The following is an 18,504-nucleotide window of genomic DNA, read 5'->3' as shown; positions in this document are numbered from 1 at the left end:
GGCATTGATTTCATAAAAGCTATAGAAAATTTTTCAGTCCTCTGAGAACCAGCTAAACTACCATGAAGTGTGGTTTTGTGAGGTGTTTCCTTGGGGTGGCGAAGCAATGTTGTCCAGATGTGTGGACCATCGGGCTGATGTGATGTTACCATGGTGGGACGTGGAGAAGGTTGAAGAATAAATGATGAGCTCCAGCCAGTCTTTTGTGTAAACAACAAGGCTTCAGACATTTAGGATTGGAGACCACTCATGAAATGGAGTCTGTTGTCATCAATCTTGTTCTATAGGAGGTCTCAGGTTTATTCAAATGGGGTCTCTGGAATAAGAGAGAAGGGGCTCTCCTGAGTCTTTTTCAAGAAACAGCGTAGGGTTATCGTAGGGTTTGATCTGGAGATTGTGAGAACGTTAGCGTGGCCCCTGTAGGGTATTTGGAAATAATGTGGAATATTCCTGCACCCCAGTAGGCTACAGTAATACATTAAGTACAGATATTTCTACCTCCACGCACCCAGATAACCAAATGTTGGCAGCCAGTTGATTAGAACTGTTTGTCGTCATCTATCTGGGTCGGGGGTCTGTGCCATAAATAACAATTCTTTTGTTTTTCTCTAAGCAGTAAGTGAGAGTATTTCTTGCGGCCACTGCAAGTAAGGAGCATCAAAGGAGGATACCTGATTGCTGTGGCTACCAGGCATAAATCTGCTTCCTCCTCATGCTTTGAAAGGACTATTGAAGTCCCGAGGATGATTTTCAGATCGTACTGCCTAGCTGCCTCTGAAACCTCAGGCCACCATTTAAGCCATTTTAATGACTTATGCAGATGTGATCATAATGGTTTCCCATTTTCGCTAAAGTGAGCATGGTAGCACTGTTCAATCATAAAGAAGTGCATAAAACCAGAATCTGCTTGGTTGCATTTTTCTAGCCAGCTCTCATCGTTTGGCAATGCCTGAGTTATGAAGCTACATCCTTATTCCGTGTGTAAGGGTACTGTGATCAACTAGCAACGTCTGCCATGGGCATCGCTGGGGAGGGCTAACCGTGTGTCCCGTGTTTCAGACCATAGACACTCATGTCTGCTGCTGTTAGTTCGCGTGCTGGATTTCCAGGCATTTAATAAGATATACAGTAATGGATAGGGCTACTGGAGATGCACTAAGGATGATTTTTGGGGTTTTCTAAACGTAAGCTACAAAGTCTGGAGAAAAATACATTTAGTTGCATGTTGGCATCTTGATTTAACCTGATTATTTTCCCTCTGAGACACTGTGGCAGTGATTAAAAAGCATAGCATTGGGAATAAGAGCTGGGTCTGACCCGCAGCTCTACCACTTAGTTAATTTACTACTTGGCCAGTGTTCTTAATCCCTCTGCCTACTTTGCCCTCTGTCAAATATGGAATAGCACCTGCCCTCTGGGGCTCTCATGAGGATTGTTTGCACTGATGGTTGTAAAGTGCTTCCTGGCCACGTGGAAAGGTGCTAGAACCTTGAACATGAGGGAATTAAGAACATGACAACCAGCAGGCCTCACCTAACGTAAATGATAACCTACAGCAGGGCTGTTGGCCGGGTCCTTGAGGCAGTTCCCTGCCGTCTCCCTCCTGAGGAGGGTTTGCAATCCTTGTAGGGTATGTCCCAAAGAGTCCTCAGGGTCGTGGGACACGTAGTTGTCAGTCTCGTGAAAGGTAGGGTTGCATTTGTCAAACTGCTGGCTAACACCATGGGTTCTCTAGAGGTCTACTGCAGGATAGCCATCTCAGTCATTTGTGGGGAGAAAGGCATTATATTGGGCAAGAGAATATACCAGAGCCTTCACTTTCCATTTCCCTCCATGGGGCCAGTTAATTTTCATTGCAGACCCTCCAGTTCATCATCCTGGCATCCTGCTGAATCCTAAGTATGTGAAAGAACAGGATAGCTTTTCCCTGGTACAGAACCCTGCTATACCACTTGTAACTCTTGGGTCTGAGGTAAACTTGGTGATGTGGTCTCTGGGTTCCCTGGTGTTCAAGGCCGGGACAGCCCCTGATTTCTGAAGTCGACCCTGCCCTGAAACCTTGCCAGAGAAGATCAATCACAACCTTGATCTGCTGATGAGGGAAGCCAGTGAGGATGGCCACACGGAAGCATTTCATTCAAGGTCTCTCCCTGAGTGAATGGCCATATCTCCTTCCTTCTCAGAAATGTTGTCTGTGATAAAACCGTTTATGTCCCAACATTTGCTCAAGAAATGAAGACATGGTTCTAGTGAGTTCTCTGTGCTTTCTGGAGCTGGACTTTTGGTACTTTCTTGATAGAGTCATGGGCCTGGAAATCTCCTGAGTCATCTTGCTAAGAACCCTGTTTCCACATTGACTATGTTTTGGGCATTTGCTAGGGAGTGCAAAAAAAAGGCCTGTTCAAAACCTTCAGCCTTATTTATTTAGAGCATGGCCTTGGTCCCTTATGTTCATATTACTGTCTTAAAAGTACAGATTTAATGGAAGCTAAAATGCACAAAGGCTAAAGGTTCCTCAGTATAACGAAGAGAGAGGGTGGTGTGGATCCTAGATCAGAAACCTACAACTGGACGGTCCAAACCACCACTGAGTTCACTTGAGGCTCTTTGCCTAAAGTAGATACAAGGGGAAATGTTAGCTCATGCCTCAGTTCAGAGAAGGTTTTTTCCTTAAAGCAGTATCCCAGGTGAGGGCCCTTAATGGTTAATATCCCAGTTAGATATCCCAGTCAGGAAAGAGGCCCACAGCCCAGTGCGTCCCATCTTCTCTAAACCCCAGTGTCTCACATGGAGAAGTCTGCTCCTTCCTTGCTTGAGGAGCCGTGGTCACTAAGCTGTAAGAGGAGGTCCTGTGTCTGTACGTTTGTACCCAGCATCTGCCCCTCCCCCAATACCTGCAATGCCCACATGCACAGAGGCATTGACTGAACTCACAGAGAGGCATCTGGATGCCAGGCTAAGGAGTCAGGCTCTAAAATAAGTTTGAGTTTTCCCCTAAATTGTTTCTTCCTATCATTTTATAAAACCTCTGCAACCTCTCAAGAGCTAAGTGATCTGCCCTTTCCCTGAACACCCAGGGATTTTACTAACACCTCTTCTTTAGGATGTGCACAGGTAACAAAGTAATAAGTCAGTGTTACCTGCTGATAAAGCACAAAGTATTATTCATCCCAGAGAGAGGTCCCAGGCTCTCAGCACTGCCCCTGACAATAGCTGGTCATGGCCTCATTCATGGTGCCCAGCAGCCTGCAGCCCACCTTTTCTCTGATTGGCGGGAGCCAGACCCTGGTGTCCACACACACTGTGCTCCTAGAGAAGGTAGTGGGAAAATGAATGGTCGGATGACATCAGGCCCCAAACCACCATGAAGTTATTCAGAAGAGAATGGCCACTGAGTTCGTGGTCAGGTTCTGGAAGGGTGGTCGATGTTAGTGTCACACAGCAAACCTCCAAACACCAGGTGTCCAGCAGAGCAGGCTCCCCCAGCCAAAGTCCAGGCTATTCAGAGATGCCGTGGCTGCCCAGGCCCTGTGGGCACAAGGGCAGTGCAATACCCAGGTTCTCCGGTACTCTGGAAAGAGACTGTTGGCATGGGAGCAGGCACAGGGAGATGCCCCAGGAGGCAGGGAGAGTGGCAGGCTGGCCAGACCCTTACACATCACTTACCTGTTATGGTTTCAGGGCTACACGGACTTTATCCCAGCCCTTAAGTAATAGTCACATAGCAGAGAGGGACGCACAGATAGGCAGTCATAATTCAGTGTGGTGGGTACTCTAGCAGAATTAAATTTAAGAACGTTAGTGACTCAAAAATTACTCAACAGAATTTCCCTCCCAGAGGGCTGTCGGGGAGGTGTTATGGAGGGAGGCCATGTCTGAGGAGGACCTTGACAAATGAGTTAGCAAAGAAAGAGTTTAGTTACTCAGATCTAGCAAGGATTTGAATTTGGTCCAAGATTGGTTCGGAGAGAAACTTGCATTTTCAGGTCTTTAACGTGACGCGTGATGTGACCAGGAGTTTGAGGGTTGACATGTTTGTTCGTCTCCGGGAGGGGCACCGTCCCTTCTTCCCCAAGCAGCCTGAAGTTGCCGAGCTCTGGGGGGCGGGCGGGCGTGTGGCCACAGGGCATGGGAGGCCCTTGGTTTCCCCGCACCCCGGCCTCACCCGCTTTGTGTCTGTCTCTGCTTCCCCAGCACGGAGTCCGGTGTTCTCCCACCTGTCGTCCTCTCTCCAGGGGCTCTGGACCATCCGGGCCTATCAGACTGAAGAGAGGTTCCAGGAACTGTTCGACGCTCACCAGGATTTGCATTCAGGTCTGCAAGTTGCTGGAAATGGTTTCAAAGAACGGGATAGACTCCCTCTCTTGTCCTTGGTGGTCAGTTCCTCTCTGTCTGTCTGCTGCCGGCCCCGCCTCCCTCTCTTGTCCTTAGTGGTCAGTTCCTCTCTGTCTGTCTGCTGCTGGCCCCGCCTCCCTCTCTTGTCCTTAGTGGTCAGTTCCTCTCTGTCTGTCTGCTGCTGGCCCCGCCCCACGTGCTTCCTCAGCATGTCTCCGTCCCCTCCTCTCTGCCGTGACGCCTCAGAATCTTCTGCTTGCTTCCCGTTCCCCTGAGATCCCAGTGGCTTGCATTGTCCTTCCATTACCACGCCCTGTGGCTTTCTGTCCTTTTAGGGCAGGGGTCGGTGAACTTTTCTTGTAAGGGCCCAGACAGTAAATGTTTTAGGCTTTGTGCACTTGATTGTCTATTGCAGCTCTTCAGCGTTGCTGTTGTAACAGGAACACAGGCAAAGATACTACCTCAGCACATGGCCGTGGCTGTGTTCAAATAAAACTTTATTTACAACAACAGGTGGTGGGCCATTCTTGGCCCACAGACTGTAGTTTGCCAGTTCTTATTGTCAGATCATGTAGGGTGACAGAAATTCCTGAGGAAATCAGTTTCCTGATGATCAGATTTGCTACCCGCTTGATACGTATTTTTTTTTTTAAAGATTTTATTTATTTATTTGACAGAGAGAGACACAGCGAGAGCAGGAACACAAGCAGTGGGAGTGGGAGAGGGAGAAGCAGGCTTCCCGAGGAGCAGGGAGCCCGATGCGGGGCTCGATCCCAGGACCCTGGGATCAAGACCTGAGCCGAAGGTAGACGCCTGACGACTGAGCCACCCAGGCGCCCCCCACTTGATATGTATTATTCTCTATATATCTGTGAGGTTTTTTGCGATGTAGAAGCTTCAGAGTTTCCTCTAAGTTTATAAAATCCTGGCCCATCTTTCCAATCTTTATTGTATTTTGAAGATAAGATGGCATTTTGAAAGCTGCAAGTAGGTACTTTTAGCAAAGTGATCCTTGAGCTACTGGATCCTAAGGAATAAACACTGTGCAGGGACCTCTAGTAAGTATGGAAGGTGCTGGAAACAAAGTGGGATCTGCTGTGCTTTCTGCTATCAGAACTGGGAACAGTAAACCACATGAGTGGACAAGCCTCACGTTGAGGTCTGGCACTATGAAAAATGCACTGATGAGCCCATTTTTTCATGTTTTTTATTATGATCTTATTTTTGTTTATAATCTCTGGGTTGAGTTTTTCAGTGCATACTTCCCACAAAGCCACTGTACAGATTCCTGCCTGGACCATACATCGTCTTGTGTCAGAACTTAGCTTTCTGGAACCTCCAGGTTCCTCAGGTGTGGAACTTTGCTGTCGATGTTGTGTAAAAACCTCCTGGAGCTCACCCTTGCAAAATGCTCTCTCTCTCATTCAGAGTAGTTAACATGGTTTTTCTACTTCTTCCTTTTGCTTATTATGCTTCCCCAAATCCAGAGGCATGGTTCTTGTTCCTGACAACGTCCCGATGGTTCGCCGTGCGTCTGGATGCCATCTGCGCCATCTTGGTCATTGTTGTTGCCTTTGGGTCCCTGATTCTGGCAACAAGTAAGTACAGATGTGAAGAACTATTTGTGGTATGATTACAATTTATAGCTGCGTTTACAGTTATTAAATTAAACTCTTGCCACCTTGTCAGATGTCATATACTGTTTGGTTCTATTGAATCACATGAAAGCATTTGCCGTGTGTCAGGTCAGGTGTGATTCAGCAGCGTGGTCCATGCTGAGTGGTCATTTGGATCCCGACGAGTTCCTTCTGTCTTCAGATAGGTTGAGGACCATGCAGCTGTGGCAGCTAACTTTCTGTACATTACCAGTATGGCATCTGGTTGTTGTGAGGAGAGAACCAAGTTTTCCGTTACGCATTTTGTCCATCTTAGGGCTTTAGGTTTTTACATTAGGGCTATTCGGATCTCTTGGCAGTACCTGCCTGGTACCCTGGGTTGGGAAAATACTCGGCAGGAAAGAATGCTAGCCTCCCTGCCAGGTGGGTACCAGATGAACAGGTGTGGTGTGCATGGCATGCATTCACTATCCCTAACTATTCCATAGTAACAACGCTGAATCACACTATTTAATAATGGAACAGTGTGAGTAATAGTTTAGATTTAAAAGCACTAGCTCTTAGAACCCGTTGCCTTGTTTTTAGTGGTTTCCAGCTGCGGTTGCATTGGCCGTAGTACGTGAAATTAGGTTAACGGGGCTCTTAAAACCATCAATCAGTCTGGGAGTCTGAATAATGACATTATTTCTCACCTGTGGCATACAGTCAAGTGTGTGTCAATCCTGTAGGGATTAATAAGCTCACTTAACAGTCTTTCTGAATTTATGGCGACTTTTCTATTTTATTATGGTCTCAATCATCAGATAGTAAAAGTATAACTGTTAATATCATTATATACAATGTACTTAAATATTATAAAGGAATCTTGTTGGTAACATGACAGAAGGACCTGTGCTTGGGGTTAAGAATGGAACTAATTTTATTCCCCTTCTTCTTCCTGTTTCTGCTGTAGATGCTGGGCAGGTTGGCCTGGCCTTGTCCTACGCCCTCACACTCATGGGGATGTTCCAGTGGTGTGTCAGGCAAAGCGCCGAAGTGGAGAATATGGTAATGTTTATCTGAACGTTCTGAGCCTTTTCAAGTCTCCCTGCCATTAAATGGCATAAAAGCACTTCTTATGTAAAATATTAAAACTGTTATTTTTACATTGTAGCTAACCAAGTTTTTTAGATCCTTCTTCCATCTGTTTAAGGTTAACGTAAAATAAAATATATACATCTTTTTCTCAGTCTTCTGTGTGCTATGTCAGCAGGTTTTATATTCACCACAAACTGTCTTCAAATGTAATAAATGTCTCTCTCTGTAGGAGGGAGGTTCTGAAATCCTGGAGAGGATATAAGCTAATTTCTTAGAGGCCTGTTTATTTTTGTTTCTTAATGGGTAATTCCTCATTCCTGATAAAAGAAGAATTCAGTGTTTTGAGGGTGTTTGTTTAATTAGTAGGTGTCTTTATTCTTGTATGTGTTGAGCACCTGAATTTGCTGGTGTCCCTTCTTTCTGGTTAGAATAAGCTCCTTCTCAGGATGTGCTAGTCAAAGGTGTCAGGATGGTTGTTTAGGAGGCCTTAGTCAGTATGTAAATTATCTCCTCCTTGGAATATTTGCACCTTCTCCTAAAGAGGAAAAACAACGAAAAAGAAATCTTTCCCGTGTGCTCTTCTGAGGAGAAAGGAGAGGAGAAAGTGACTCATCATTAAAATGAGATTTGATGACTTAGCCAGTTCAGCTCCCCTAAGACAGACGGCTCTTCTGTAGCCAGATTATGGATTTTTGGCCACAAGTATTCCTTTCTTTGTTAAAATCCTTGTATTTTTTGTTCAGATGTGAAAAGTGGAAAAATAAAATCTCTAACATTCTCTAAAACTCTCTACTTCTGTAACTCTTTTAGTCTTAATGTAATGCTGAAGGAAGTAGCCCTAAGGGAAAGTGTTACAAGACCATGCACAGGTTTGTAAATCATCGAAGTCTTCATCAGACTCTTCCTCCTGTCCTTCTGGAATATTGAGACCTGAGATGTTCTTAACCACCTAGTATAAAAGATCAACAGTTCATTTAGAATCTCTTAACACCTGTGAGAACCTCCATTCCTAAGCCATGTGATGTCCTTTGTCTTTCAGATGATTTCAGTGGAAAGGGTGATGGAGTATACAGACCTTGAGAAAGAAGCCCCTTGGGAATACCAGAACCGCCCTCCGCCGAGCTGGCCCCAAGAAGGCACGATTGTCTTTGATAATGTTAACTTCTCGTACAGTTTAGACGGGCCTCTGGTTTTGAAGCACCTGACAGCACTCATTAAATCAAGGGAAAAGGTTTGTTGAAGCCATCTTGCCTCTTTAAAATTTCCATGAAAGATTTAATGCTGCATCTGCTTGTTGGCTCCTTGGTGAACGTGTCAGGGGGGCTCCTGGTGCCTCTGTGGATATAAGTTAGATCTGGTGATCCTACTGGGAAGTCTTGGGAATTGACCATGGAATGGGGATGCCGGATTTCCCTTGTGTTGTGAGCTCCCTCATGGTGTTTGGTGGGCTGACCCAGGACACTCTAATTATTCATGCCTGAGACCTGGAAGTCAACCCTAGCTCCTTATCACTAACGTTTTCAATATCTAGTTCCTACCTATTCTTACTTCTTTGTATTTCTCAAATCTTGCTCTTCCGCCCCCATGGCATCCTCTATTTACAGCCCTCCGTCCCTGTCCCTTTCCGGAGACTTGCCCTCCTGTAACCCATATTCCCCTGTCCTCCCCCACCCCCCGTGGACTGCTTCTTTCTGAAACACAGATCTGATCCTGACGGGCCTCCTGATTGCTCCCAGTCTGGGTGCGCTGGGGGTGGAACCATAGCGAGGCCTCAGGTCCACTCGAGCTGGAGCTGCATGGCCAGCTCTCAGCCACCAGAGAAGAGCCTGGAATCTGTGACCCAGTCAGGGGTCAGGCGCCAGAGCCCCCAGCAGGAAGCAGAAAAGGGCCCAAAGTCGATGAAAGGAAACCCAAGGGGGCAGGGGATGATGTATGCAGGAGACCACTGAGAGGTTTGTGACCTGCCCTTGCCGGTGTCTCTGTCCGTCGGCAGTGAGACTTGGGTCCCTCAACCCATATCAGGGCAAGCTCTTTCCCCACCTACCTCTCCAGCCTTAATTCCGTAAATACTTTTTTAAATTTATTTCAGAGAGAGAGAGAGAGAAAGCATGAGCCAGGGGGTTGGGGCAGAGGGAGAGGGAGAAGCAGACTCCCCGCTGAGCCGGGAGTCTGACGTGGGGCTCGATCCCAGGGCCCCGAGATCACGACCCGAGCCGAAGGCAGATGCTTATCTGACTGAGCCACCCAGGCGCCCTCCAGCCTCAATTCCTAGCTTGCCAAACCCCCACATGGGTATTGTGTAGCTTCTTCCAAAGCCTCCTGCCCTCCCCATCCCCAGCATGTGCATTCTGCCCCTCTGCCTCCAGAGACCCTTTCTTTCTGTTATCTGGCTGGTGAAAGTCGTCTCATTTTCAGTCAACTCTGATGCATCTGCCCCTACGAGACCCTTAATTCTTCCACAGCATCTTACATATTTTTTATGACAGCATTTATAGTATGCCTATGTTTATAGCAGCATTATGAACACCAAAAATGGAAGCAGTGCAAGTTATTCATCAGTGTAGGAATAGATACACAAAGGTAGTACGTCTGTATGATGGAGTATTATCCAGCCTTAAAGAGGAAGCAACTTCTGACGTATGGAAGAACCTCGAGGACATTATGCTAAATGAAATAAGCTCAAGGACAAAACAGGACAAAGACTGTCTAATTCCACTTACATGAGATTCCTGACCTGCTCAGATCCGTAGAGACAAATAGTAGGATGGTGATGGCCAGGGGCTGGGGGAGATGTGAATGTGGAGCTAGTGTTTAACAGGCACCGAGGTTGAGTCTTGCAAGGCAAGAAGAATTCTGGAGACTGATGGCATGGCACTGTGAGTGTCCTTAACACCACTGAACTAGACACCTGAGAAATGGCTGGGTTGATAAATTTTATGTTACATGCATTTTGCCACAATTAAAAAAGAATTAAAAATGGAAATGAAAAAATAAAAGGTAGCACTGGCAGCCTGCTTTGTAATTTGGGCTCTGTATCTCACAGTACCCTGAGGCTGCTTATTTTCATCTTCGTTCCCCCAAAAATGGCATTGTGCAAGGCACATTGTGGGGCTGAGGGTCTGCCGGTGGGGACGATGAGTGAGTAATACGCAGGGGTGAAGCAAACCGGTCACAAAAACATACGTGCATCCCAGGCAGCTCCTTTAAACAGCCCATTACCTAGATGTGTTAAATACTTTAGGACCTGCTCTTTCAAGCTCTTTCTACCCCAGACGCATGTAGTGGACTGTAGCCATAATTTAATGATTATACCCTTGTGACATGAAAGAATAAATATTCAACTTAATACCCAAATGATACCCAGGGAGCAGCTTTAGTAAGTCACGAGGCAAAAGCTGACTCCTCATTATTTCCAGCCCCATTTGCAGATCCAGAGGACGGTGAGGGTGGCCACATCCAGAGAATGTTAACCGTAGCTGGTTCTGTCCCTCTGAGCACTGTCAGGGATGCTTGCTCACTTGCAAACCGTGGGTCCATCAGAACACACGTTCTAGACATGATTCTCTTAACTTGCATGCATCTTAAATTTCCCTCGAAGCCATACACCGAATTACCTAAGAAACTGTGGTAAAACTTAGAAATGTAACAGGTTTGTATTTTTCCATTTTAACCCGCCTCCCATCATAGGATTATCTGAGATTCTACAGTGTTGGGGGGATTGAATTTGGAGACAGTTATAATAAGGACAGTAACTTTTGGTTTGTGTCTTGGTCTTCGGACAGTGTCCCCTTCCACGGTGTTTATGTGATTAGCGACTGTAGCCAGGCCACGGAGTCATGAGGTGACGTCACTGCCTGGGGAGCTAGGTCCCAGGATTTGCCTCCTCTCCACCCAGCCCCAGCCCTGTTATTCGGAGACACCACCATCCCCATCCTTTCGTGTTGTATTTGATCGGGACAGACTGTTGCAGGGTCAACGAAGGGGTAATGGGCCAACGCAGCAAAGGCGGGCCTTTGTTCTCCTCCAGCATTTTCCTCTGCTGTCCGGATTCCTCGAAGTTACAGTAAACAGGAAAATGTAATAGGTACTAAGCAGGTTTCTAATTCATGGAAGAAATAACAAGTAAAAATAAAGAACCAAAATGAGGTAAATAGCACCCTAGCCTTCCTGGTTAGATTCTAAACACTGGCTGCATTTTTCATTTAGATGATTTTGTGGTTGATTTGATCATTTTAAAGAGTACTGGGCCATTTTAAAGCATTTTCCAGCTCTAGAGGTAGATTGATTTTGGTTTGTTATTTTTTTTTCTTGCTCAGAGCTATTACTTGGATAATACATTTTTACAGATGTGTACTAGACCTTGCTATAATGTGCAAAAATAATAGTTGCCCACATTTCCTCCTCTTTTACATAATATCTTCTCAGAAACCCCTCACCTCCCTCCAGTTTATCTCACTTCCCCTGCTGACTTTCTCATTCCTTGCTGCCCAGACCATGGTAGCTGCATCACCTGGGAGCTTCTTAGAAATGCTGACTCTCAAGCCCACCCAGACCTCTTGTCTCCGAATTCCCTTTGAACGAGCCCCCTGCCCTGCTAAAAAGTCTTCTCTCCCATAGGCAGTTTTGGAGGACCGTAACTCCTGATTTCTAGGAAATGTCCTTTGACCATTTGAAATTGGGCTCATGAATTATCCCAACCCCTGTGACTGATCATGACACTCTAGAAAGTTCTATGTCCCCACCCTATAGATTTATTTACCTTTATATTCTGCAAGTTATGAAACTTGCATTACAATTTAATTCTGTATGACTCTACGTTTATGCATCCCTTTGTCTTTTTGGTGGAGTCTGCATCACAGACAGCATTCCTCCTGCTCTACGGCCTTCCCCCCCCCCCACCCCCGCCCTCCTACAGGGTCCCTCGGTATTGTAATCAGGCTGGGCCCCGCTTGGGCCTGGAGTCACAGACCGCCAAGTACAGCAATATATCTGAGGCCCTTTCACCACCTGTTGGGATGAAAAACTCATCTCACGGCCCCACGTAGGGCAGTAGGTCTGTGTGGCCTGTTTCCCAGGCACCCTGTGCCTCTCTCCTCGCTCCAGCTGTAGGTGCCCACCTGACTACGGGTGTCCTTTCTGCTCAGACATGTCAGGTCTTTTGTCCCACCCTCCACATTATACCCCCCCATATCCGCATCACGCTTTAAATGTCAGGCAATAAGATCAGTAGGGGAGGCCAGTTCCTCGATTGCAACCACAACTGTGCTGTCCCCACTTTCTTGTAGCCAGGCAGAGGGATGTAATGAGTTGCCAGGCCATCCACGTATCAGGAGGCCATCAGCAGAATGGGCAAGCGTTGGGCAGACATGACTTTGAGTCACATTCTGCCCCTTCCTGGCTCTGTTATTTCAGGCAAGCTAATTAGTCTTACTAAGCCTCCCTCTGATCTCTTGCAAAATGAAAGTAATAGGTCATCTAGGGTTGCACACCTCAACAGGATGAGAGCCCCCCCCAGCTCCAAGACTGGGGCCAAACAGGTGTTCGGACAATCGTAGCTGTCGCTGCCTTGGGGTATAACGTGGCCATAACCACGTCCAGTGCGGATGTTGTCGTCTGCCATTTGCATTAATCTATATGGTGATAGGATCCATGGGCCATGTCTGCCTTCTCTGCCCAGCCTATCCTATACCTCAACAGTGTGGCAATAGATTTTCTATAAATTTGTCCATCCTGACTTAAACGCCTCAGTTCTGTACAGAATGCCTGTTTGGCACAGGACACCACATGTAATAAAAAGAATGCAGGGCACCTGGGTGGCTCAGTTGGTTGGGCGACTGCCTTCGGCTCAGGTCATGATCCTGGAGTCCCGGGATTGAGTCCCACATCGGGCTCCCTGCTCAGCAGGGAGTCTGCTTCTCCCTCTGACCCTCTTCCCTCTCATGCTATCTCTCATTCTCTCTCTCTCAAATAAATAAAATCTTTAAAAAAAAAAAAATGCAAAGGTGAACCCATGACAGATCCTGCCATCCAGGAGAACAAGGAAGGTCGTATAAAATTGGCTACGAAATAAGGCAGTCACGATTTTTATCAAAGTTTAGAAAAAGATCATCTGTGGTGTGAGAGAAGCCCGTAAGTGGGGACAGGAAGAGCATTTGCAAGGAATTAGGCATTTGAGATGGACGTGGTGACATGTGGGCAGGATCTCCGCAGGTAGAAATGCATGGGAAGAACATTCAGGGTGGTGGGACCAGCATCAGCAAAGGCACGATGCCTTGATCCCGCAAATGAAGGATCAAGCCCCTGCAGAGCATTTGGGGAAGTGAATGACCAGGTACGTGGCACACCCTTGCGCATGTAATTCTCGCAACTTCTTAGTAATCCCAAGGGAGCTGATTCCCGGCGATTTAAGGATGGAGAGTCAGTTGGGATGCTTTCATAGAAGGGACTTCCTGAGACAGTGTAATAGGCACAGAGCTGTCCTGCAGAAACTCGGTCCGAGGAGTGAGCGCACGTGACCGTGGTGGGAAGAGGCGGGTAATAGGAAGCCAGTAGCTATTGTGCACTCCTAGCAAGATGTAATGGGGAAAGTGAGTCTACTTTTTGGAATCAAACTGATGTCAATTAAAACAAAATTATAGGGGTGTCTGGGTGGCTCAATCTGTTAAGTGTCCAGCTTTTGGTTTCAGCTCAGGTCATGATCCTCGGGGTCCTGAGATTGAGGCTCCATTGCTGGGCACGGAGCCTGCTTAAGATTCTCTCTCTCTCTGCCCCTCCCCCACTGCTCACGTATACACTCACTCCCTTTCTAAAAATAAATAAAAATAAAAATAATGTTATAACACCCAGGCTTGTGAACATACAGGGAAACGGGAGTCAAAATTGATACAAAAGAGTAGCTTGGCATTACCTAACAGCCTCCTTTGAAAATGTTTATACCTGTTTTTCAGTAATTCCACATCTAAGAATTTTTCTTAAGGAAGTAATTAGAGTTGTTTGTGAAGATTTAGCTTCAAGGATATTCAACACAGTTATTTATAACAAAATATTGGACATAGCCTAAATATCCACAAATGGGGGGGCCTGTTAAATCAGTGATCGCATATAGTCTAATATTATGTGGCCATTAAAATATTCTCCTGAAATATTAAGTGAAAACAGTTTACTACAATAGGTTCATATTACTCTCATTTTGTTTAAATCTATGAGCTTGTATCTTTCTAGACATAGGTCTAGAAAGAAAATATACCAATCTGAAGAATGGTTTTATTTTTATTATTTTTTAAATATTTTATTTATTTGACAGAGCATAAGCAGGCAGAGTGGGAGAGGGAGAAGCAGGCTCCCTGCTGAGCAAGGAGCCCCAGGCAGGACTCGATCCCAGGACCCTGGGATCATGGCCTGAGCTGAAGGCAGACGCTTAATGGACTGAGCTACACAGGCGTCCCTGAAGAATGGTTTTAAATCAAAGTGCTGGGGTTATGGCTAGTATTTATTGACTTTTTACATTCATTTGCACTGACTATGATTAAGAAGCATTGATTTTGTATTTTTTTTTTTTAAGATTTTATTTATTTATTTGACAGAGAGAGAGACACACAGCGAGAGAGGGAACACAAGCAGGGGGAGTGGGAGAGGGAGAAGCAGGCTTCCCGCGGAGCAGGGAGCCCGATGCAGGGCTCGATCCCAGGATCCTGAGGTCATGACCCGAGCCGAAGGCAGACGCTTAACCATCTGAGCCACCCAGGTGCCCCTGATTTTGTATTTTAAAAGGTCATGCACCCTTGCACTCAGGTGAGGGACTGAGTCAGGAAAGCTTGTGGAGGTAGAATCTTTAGGGCCTGGTGCCATGCTGGACAGAGAGGAAGCTGCAAGTAAGGTTAACGTGTTGAGCCCATGAGCCTAGGAAAGAAGTTATGAGATTAAGATGGGGAAGTTGGAAAAGGCAGCTTGTAAGTTAATCACATTGAGTTTGATCTATAAAGAGAGATCCGTATATAAATGTCTCACATGCTGGTGTGGTTGTCAGAAACCAACCTCAGCCTCATTGGGAAAGCATAAAGGGTTAATTGTAAATCAGCTTAAATAAGAATATCTTGAAGTATCTGTTTGGTTTTGAGTATGTAAACTTACTGATATTGGCGATATTCTCCATGGGAAATTGGTAAAGCCCATTGGTGAACTGTGAAAGACAAGGGCTACAGTTTGGATGACTGGACAGTAGAAAGAAAGAGCTAGAACCCGTTTTTTGTTGTTGTTGTTGTTGTTGTTTTTTAAATTGCCTTTTTATGTTTATTCTTAGTTGATTTTGGAGATCACAGTCCTGTGGTTGTGGGAAGCCCTCCGTGCCCCCTGCCATATCCTGGCCCTTTACCAAAAGTCTGCAATGTTCTAGTTTGCACAGATGGATCGGTTTCACTTGGGGTGATAGCATGGGAACATCCATACATTCTCAGAGACACAATTATTTTTTTTTTAATTTATTTTTTTATTAACATGTATTATTTGTTTTGGGGGTACTGGTCTGTGATTCATCAGTCTTGCACAATTCTCAGCACTCACCATAGCACATACCCTCCCCAGTGTCCATCACCTAGCCACCCCATCCCTCCCACCCCCCTCCACTCCAGCAGCCCTCAGTTTGTTTCCTGAGATGAAGAGTCTCTTATGGTTTGTCTCCCTCTGGTTTCATCTTGTGTCATTTTTCCCTCACTTCCCCTATGATCCTCTGTCTTGTTTCTCAAATTCCTTATATCAGTGAGATCATATGATACTTGTCTTTCTCTGATTGACTTATTTTGCTTAGCATAATACCCTCTAGTTCCATCCACATCATTGCAAATGGCAAGATTTCATTTTTTGATGGCTGCATAATATTCCATTGTATATATCTACTACATCTTTTTTATCCATTCATCTGTTGATGGACATCTAGACCCCATCCACTGGGGACATTGTTGCTATAAACATTGGGGTGCATGTGCCCCTTTGCATCACTACATTTGTATCTTTGGGGTAAATACCCAGTAGCACAATTGCTGGGTTGTAGGGTAGCTCTATTTTCAATTTTTTGAGGAACCGCCATACTGTTTTCCAGAGTGGCTGCACCAGCTTGCATTCCCACCAACAGTGTAGGAGGGTTCCCCTTTCTCCGCATCCCCACCAACATCTGTCATTTCCTGACTTGTTAATTCTGGCCATTCTGACTGGTGTGAGGTGGTATCTCATTGAGGTTTTGATTTGTATTTCCCTGATGCCGAGCGATGTTGAGCACTTTTTCATGTGTCTGTTGGCCATTTGAATATCTTCTTTGCAGAAATGTCAGAGACACAGTTCTTACCTGTATCTTGATATGTGTTGATTTACATTTGAGAACACCTAGAAATACACAGAAACACAGGAGCTCTGTGTGTGTGTGCGCACGCGCGTGCACGCGAGCGCTTGGACCTACCCATGTGTGGAAAATGACCCATCTATGAAATAGAAATTAGGACTTACTATAAGATACAAAATGCCTATACAGATGATAAAATTAGCCAGAGCCACTTTCCTTACATTTATCTCTATAAAGGTAGGCTCTTTTTTGAAATGCCATCCGTCATTATACAAGTGAAGCTTTAAAACTTTGGAAGTATTCCATTGAGATAATATGTAATGTTCCCAGCATAGAATCTGTGCTCAGAAAGTTCTCTGTTGAAAGCTGTTTTAAAAATTTACTGAATGGGGGGCGGGTGTGGTTAGGTGGCTGGGTGGCTCAGTTCGTTAGGCGACTGCCTTCGGCTCAGGTCATGATCCTGGAGTCCCGGGATCGAGTCCCACATCGGGCTCCCTGCTCAGCAGGGAGTCCGCTTCCCCCTCTGACCCTCTTCCCTCTCGTGCTCTCTATCTCTCATTCTCTCTCTCTCAAATAAATAAATAAAATCTTTAAAAAAAATTTACTGAATGAATTTACAGATGATTGAAAGCATGTCTTATACCCTTCATTGATTCCAGATACTATCTAGATGAGATGGTGTCCTCTCTTGGGAAGCTCCCACCAAGGAATTTGTAGTTGGGTGTTGGTCAAGTTCATTGGTATTAAAAAAAAAAAAAAAAAAAGCCAGTTTCTGCATACAGGTTTAAATGCACACAGCTAATAACCCATTTTGTGCAATACAATACAGTTTCGTCCCTGACTGGCATTTTACCTTGCTTTATATTGATGCTTTGATCTTGTCAGTGCATTTAATTTCTCTCTGCTTTGGTTCTAATAACCAGACTGATACTGGACACGTATCTTTCCCAAGGGGGTAATTGTGAGTATTAATTACTTTGCAAAATGCCTTTTGAACTGCTTCAATGAAAGGCCCCATATAAAAAGCAAATGTTATTTGTGTTGTTGTTGTTGATGATGATCTCATTATGGGTATCTCAGCTACCGGCTACTGTTTTTTAAGACACTGAGACTTAGATTTTAGAATTTTAAGATGTTTCCTTTCGAGACAGAATGTAACCAGGTATTTAATAGCCAGAAATGTTTTGGTTGTTCTTCCAAAGAATAATTCCTCTTAGGTGGTAGAATTCTGGGAAAATGATCAGTATTTTACATAGAATGCTTCTGACTTGTTGATATCTGTATAAAATTATCCAAGAAATTCTCAAGGTTCAAAATACCCAGATGCTGGGGCACCTGGGTGGCTCAGTCGGTTAAGCGTCTGCCTTCGGCTCAGGTCATGATCCCAGGGTCCTGGGATCGAGCCCCACGTCGGGCTCAGGAAGCCTGCTTCTCCCTCTCCCACTCCCCCTGCTTGTGTTCCCTCTCTCGCTGTCTCTTTCTGTCAAATAAATAAATAAAATCTTTAAAAAAAAAACAAAACAAAAATACCCAGATGCTAGGAATAATGCTAATTTTAAAACTGACTTACCAGCCACTAAGGAGATTGCTGGTTTTTCACTGCCAGTGAGCTGATCATATTATTTTTAACTTTTCTTTAGACCCAATCGACCTCACCCAAGGACAGTGCCGCCCCCCTGTCTCCCCCGCCCCTCAGACACAAGGGAGATTTTGTCAGCGTCTGACATTTTTGGTTGCCACAATTTGGGGCAGAGCACAGGGATAGTGGTAAACATTTTACAATGTACAGGACAGCTCTCTACAACGAAGAATTATCTAGCCCAAAATGTCAACAGTGCCAAAGTTGAGACCCTCTTTCGGACCACATTCGATATAGAACTTCCTTAATCCGTCTTCAACAACCGCAGTTTCTCCTAGGTATGTTGCGTATTGTTATTCTTAATCCCTCCTGGATTTCTTTACAGGTTGGCATTGTGGGAAGAACAGGAGCCGGAAAAAGTTCCCTCATCTCGGCCCTTTTTAGATTGTCAGAACCGGAAGGTAAAATTTGGATTGATAAGATCTTGACAACTGAAATTGGGCTTCACGATCTAAGGAAGAAAATGTCCATCATACCTCAGGTATACAAGTCAGACCATTCTCGTG

General features: G+C 45.3%; 1 protein-coding gene across 1 annotated transcript in view; it reads left to right on the top strand.

Annotated features, from left to right (window-relative positions):
* The window catches only part of ABCC4 (ATP binding cassette subfamily C member 4 (PEL blood group)), a 246,481-nt gene that overhangs the window by 187,845 nt on the left and 40,132 nt on the right, over positions 1-18,504 (top strand). The window contains exons 22-26 of the mRNA XM_028112074.2: positions 4,195-4,314; positions 5,823-5,933; positions 6,904-6,998; positions 8,068-8,259; positions 18,324-18,479. Of these exons, the coding sequence (XP_027967875.1) occupies positions 4,195-4,314; positions 5,823-5,933; positions 6,904-6,998; positions 8,068-8,259; positions 18,324-18,479 (674 nt within the window). The remainder of the gene's footprint in view (positions 1-4,194; positions 4,315-5,822; positions 5,934-6,903; positions 6,999-8,067; positions 8,260-18,323; positions 18,480-18,504) is intronic.

This window comes from Eumetopias jubatus, unplaced genomic scaffold (genome assembly GCF_037043125.1).
Source record: "Eumetopias jubatus isolate StellerSeaLion01/CBP00866 unplaced genomic scaffold, mEumJub1_p1.0 scaffold_3, whole genome shotgun sequence".
Lineage (NCBI taxonomy): Eukaryota > Metazoa > Chordata > Mammalia > Carnivora > Otariidae > Eumetopias > Eumetopias jubatus.
The sequence above is the reverse complement of the archived record's forward strand: the minus strand, read 5'-3'. Positions and strand labels throughout refer to the sequence as shown.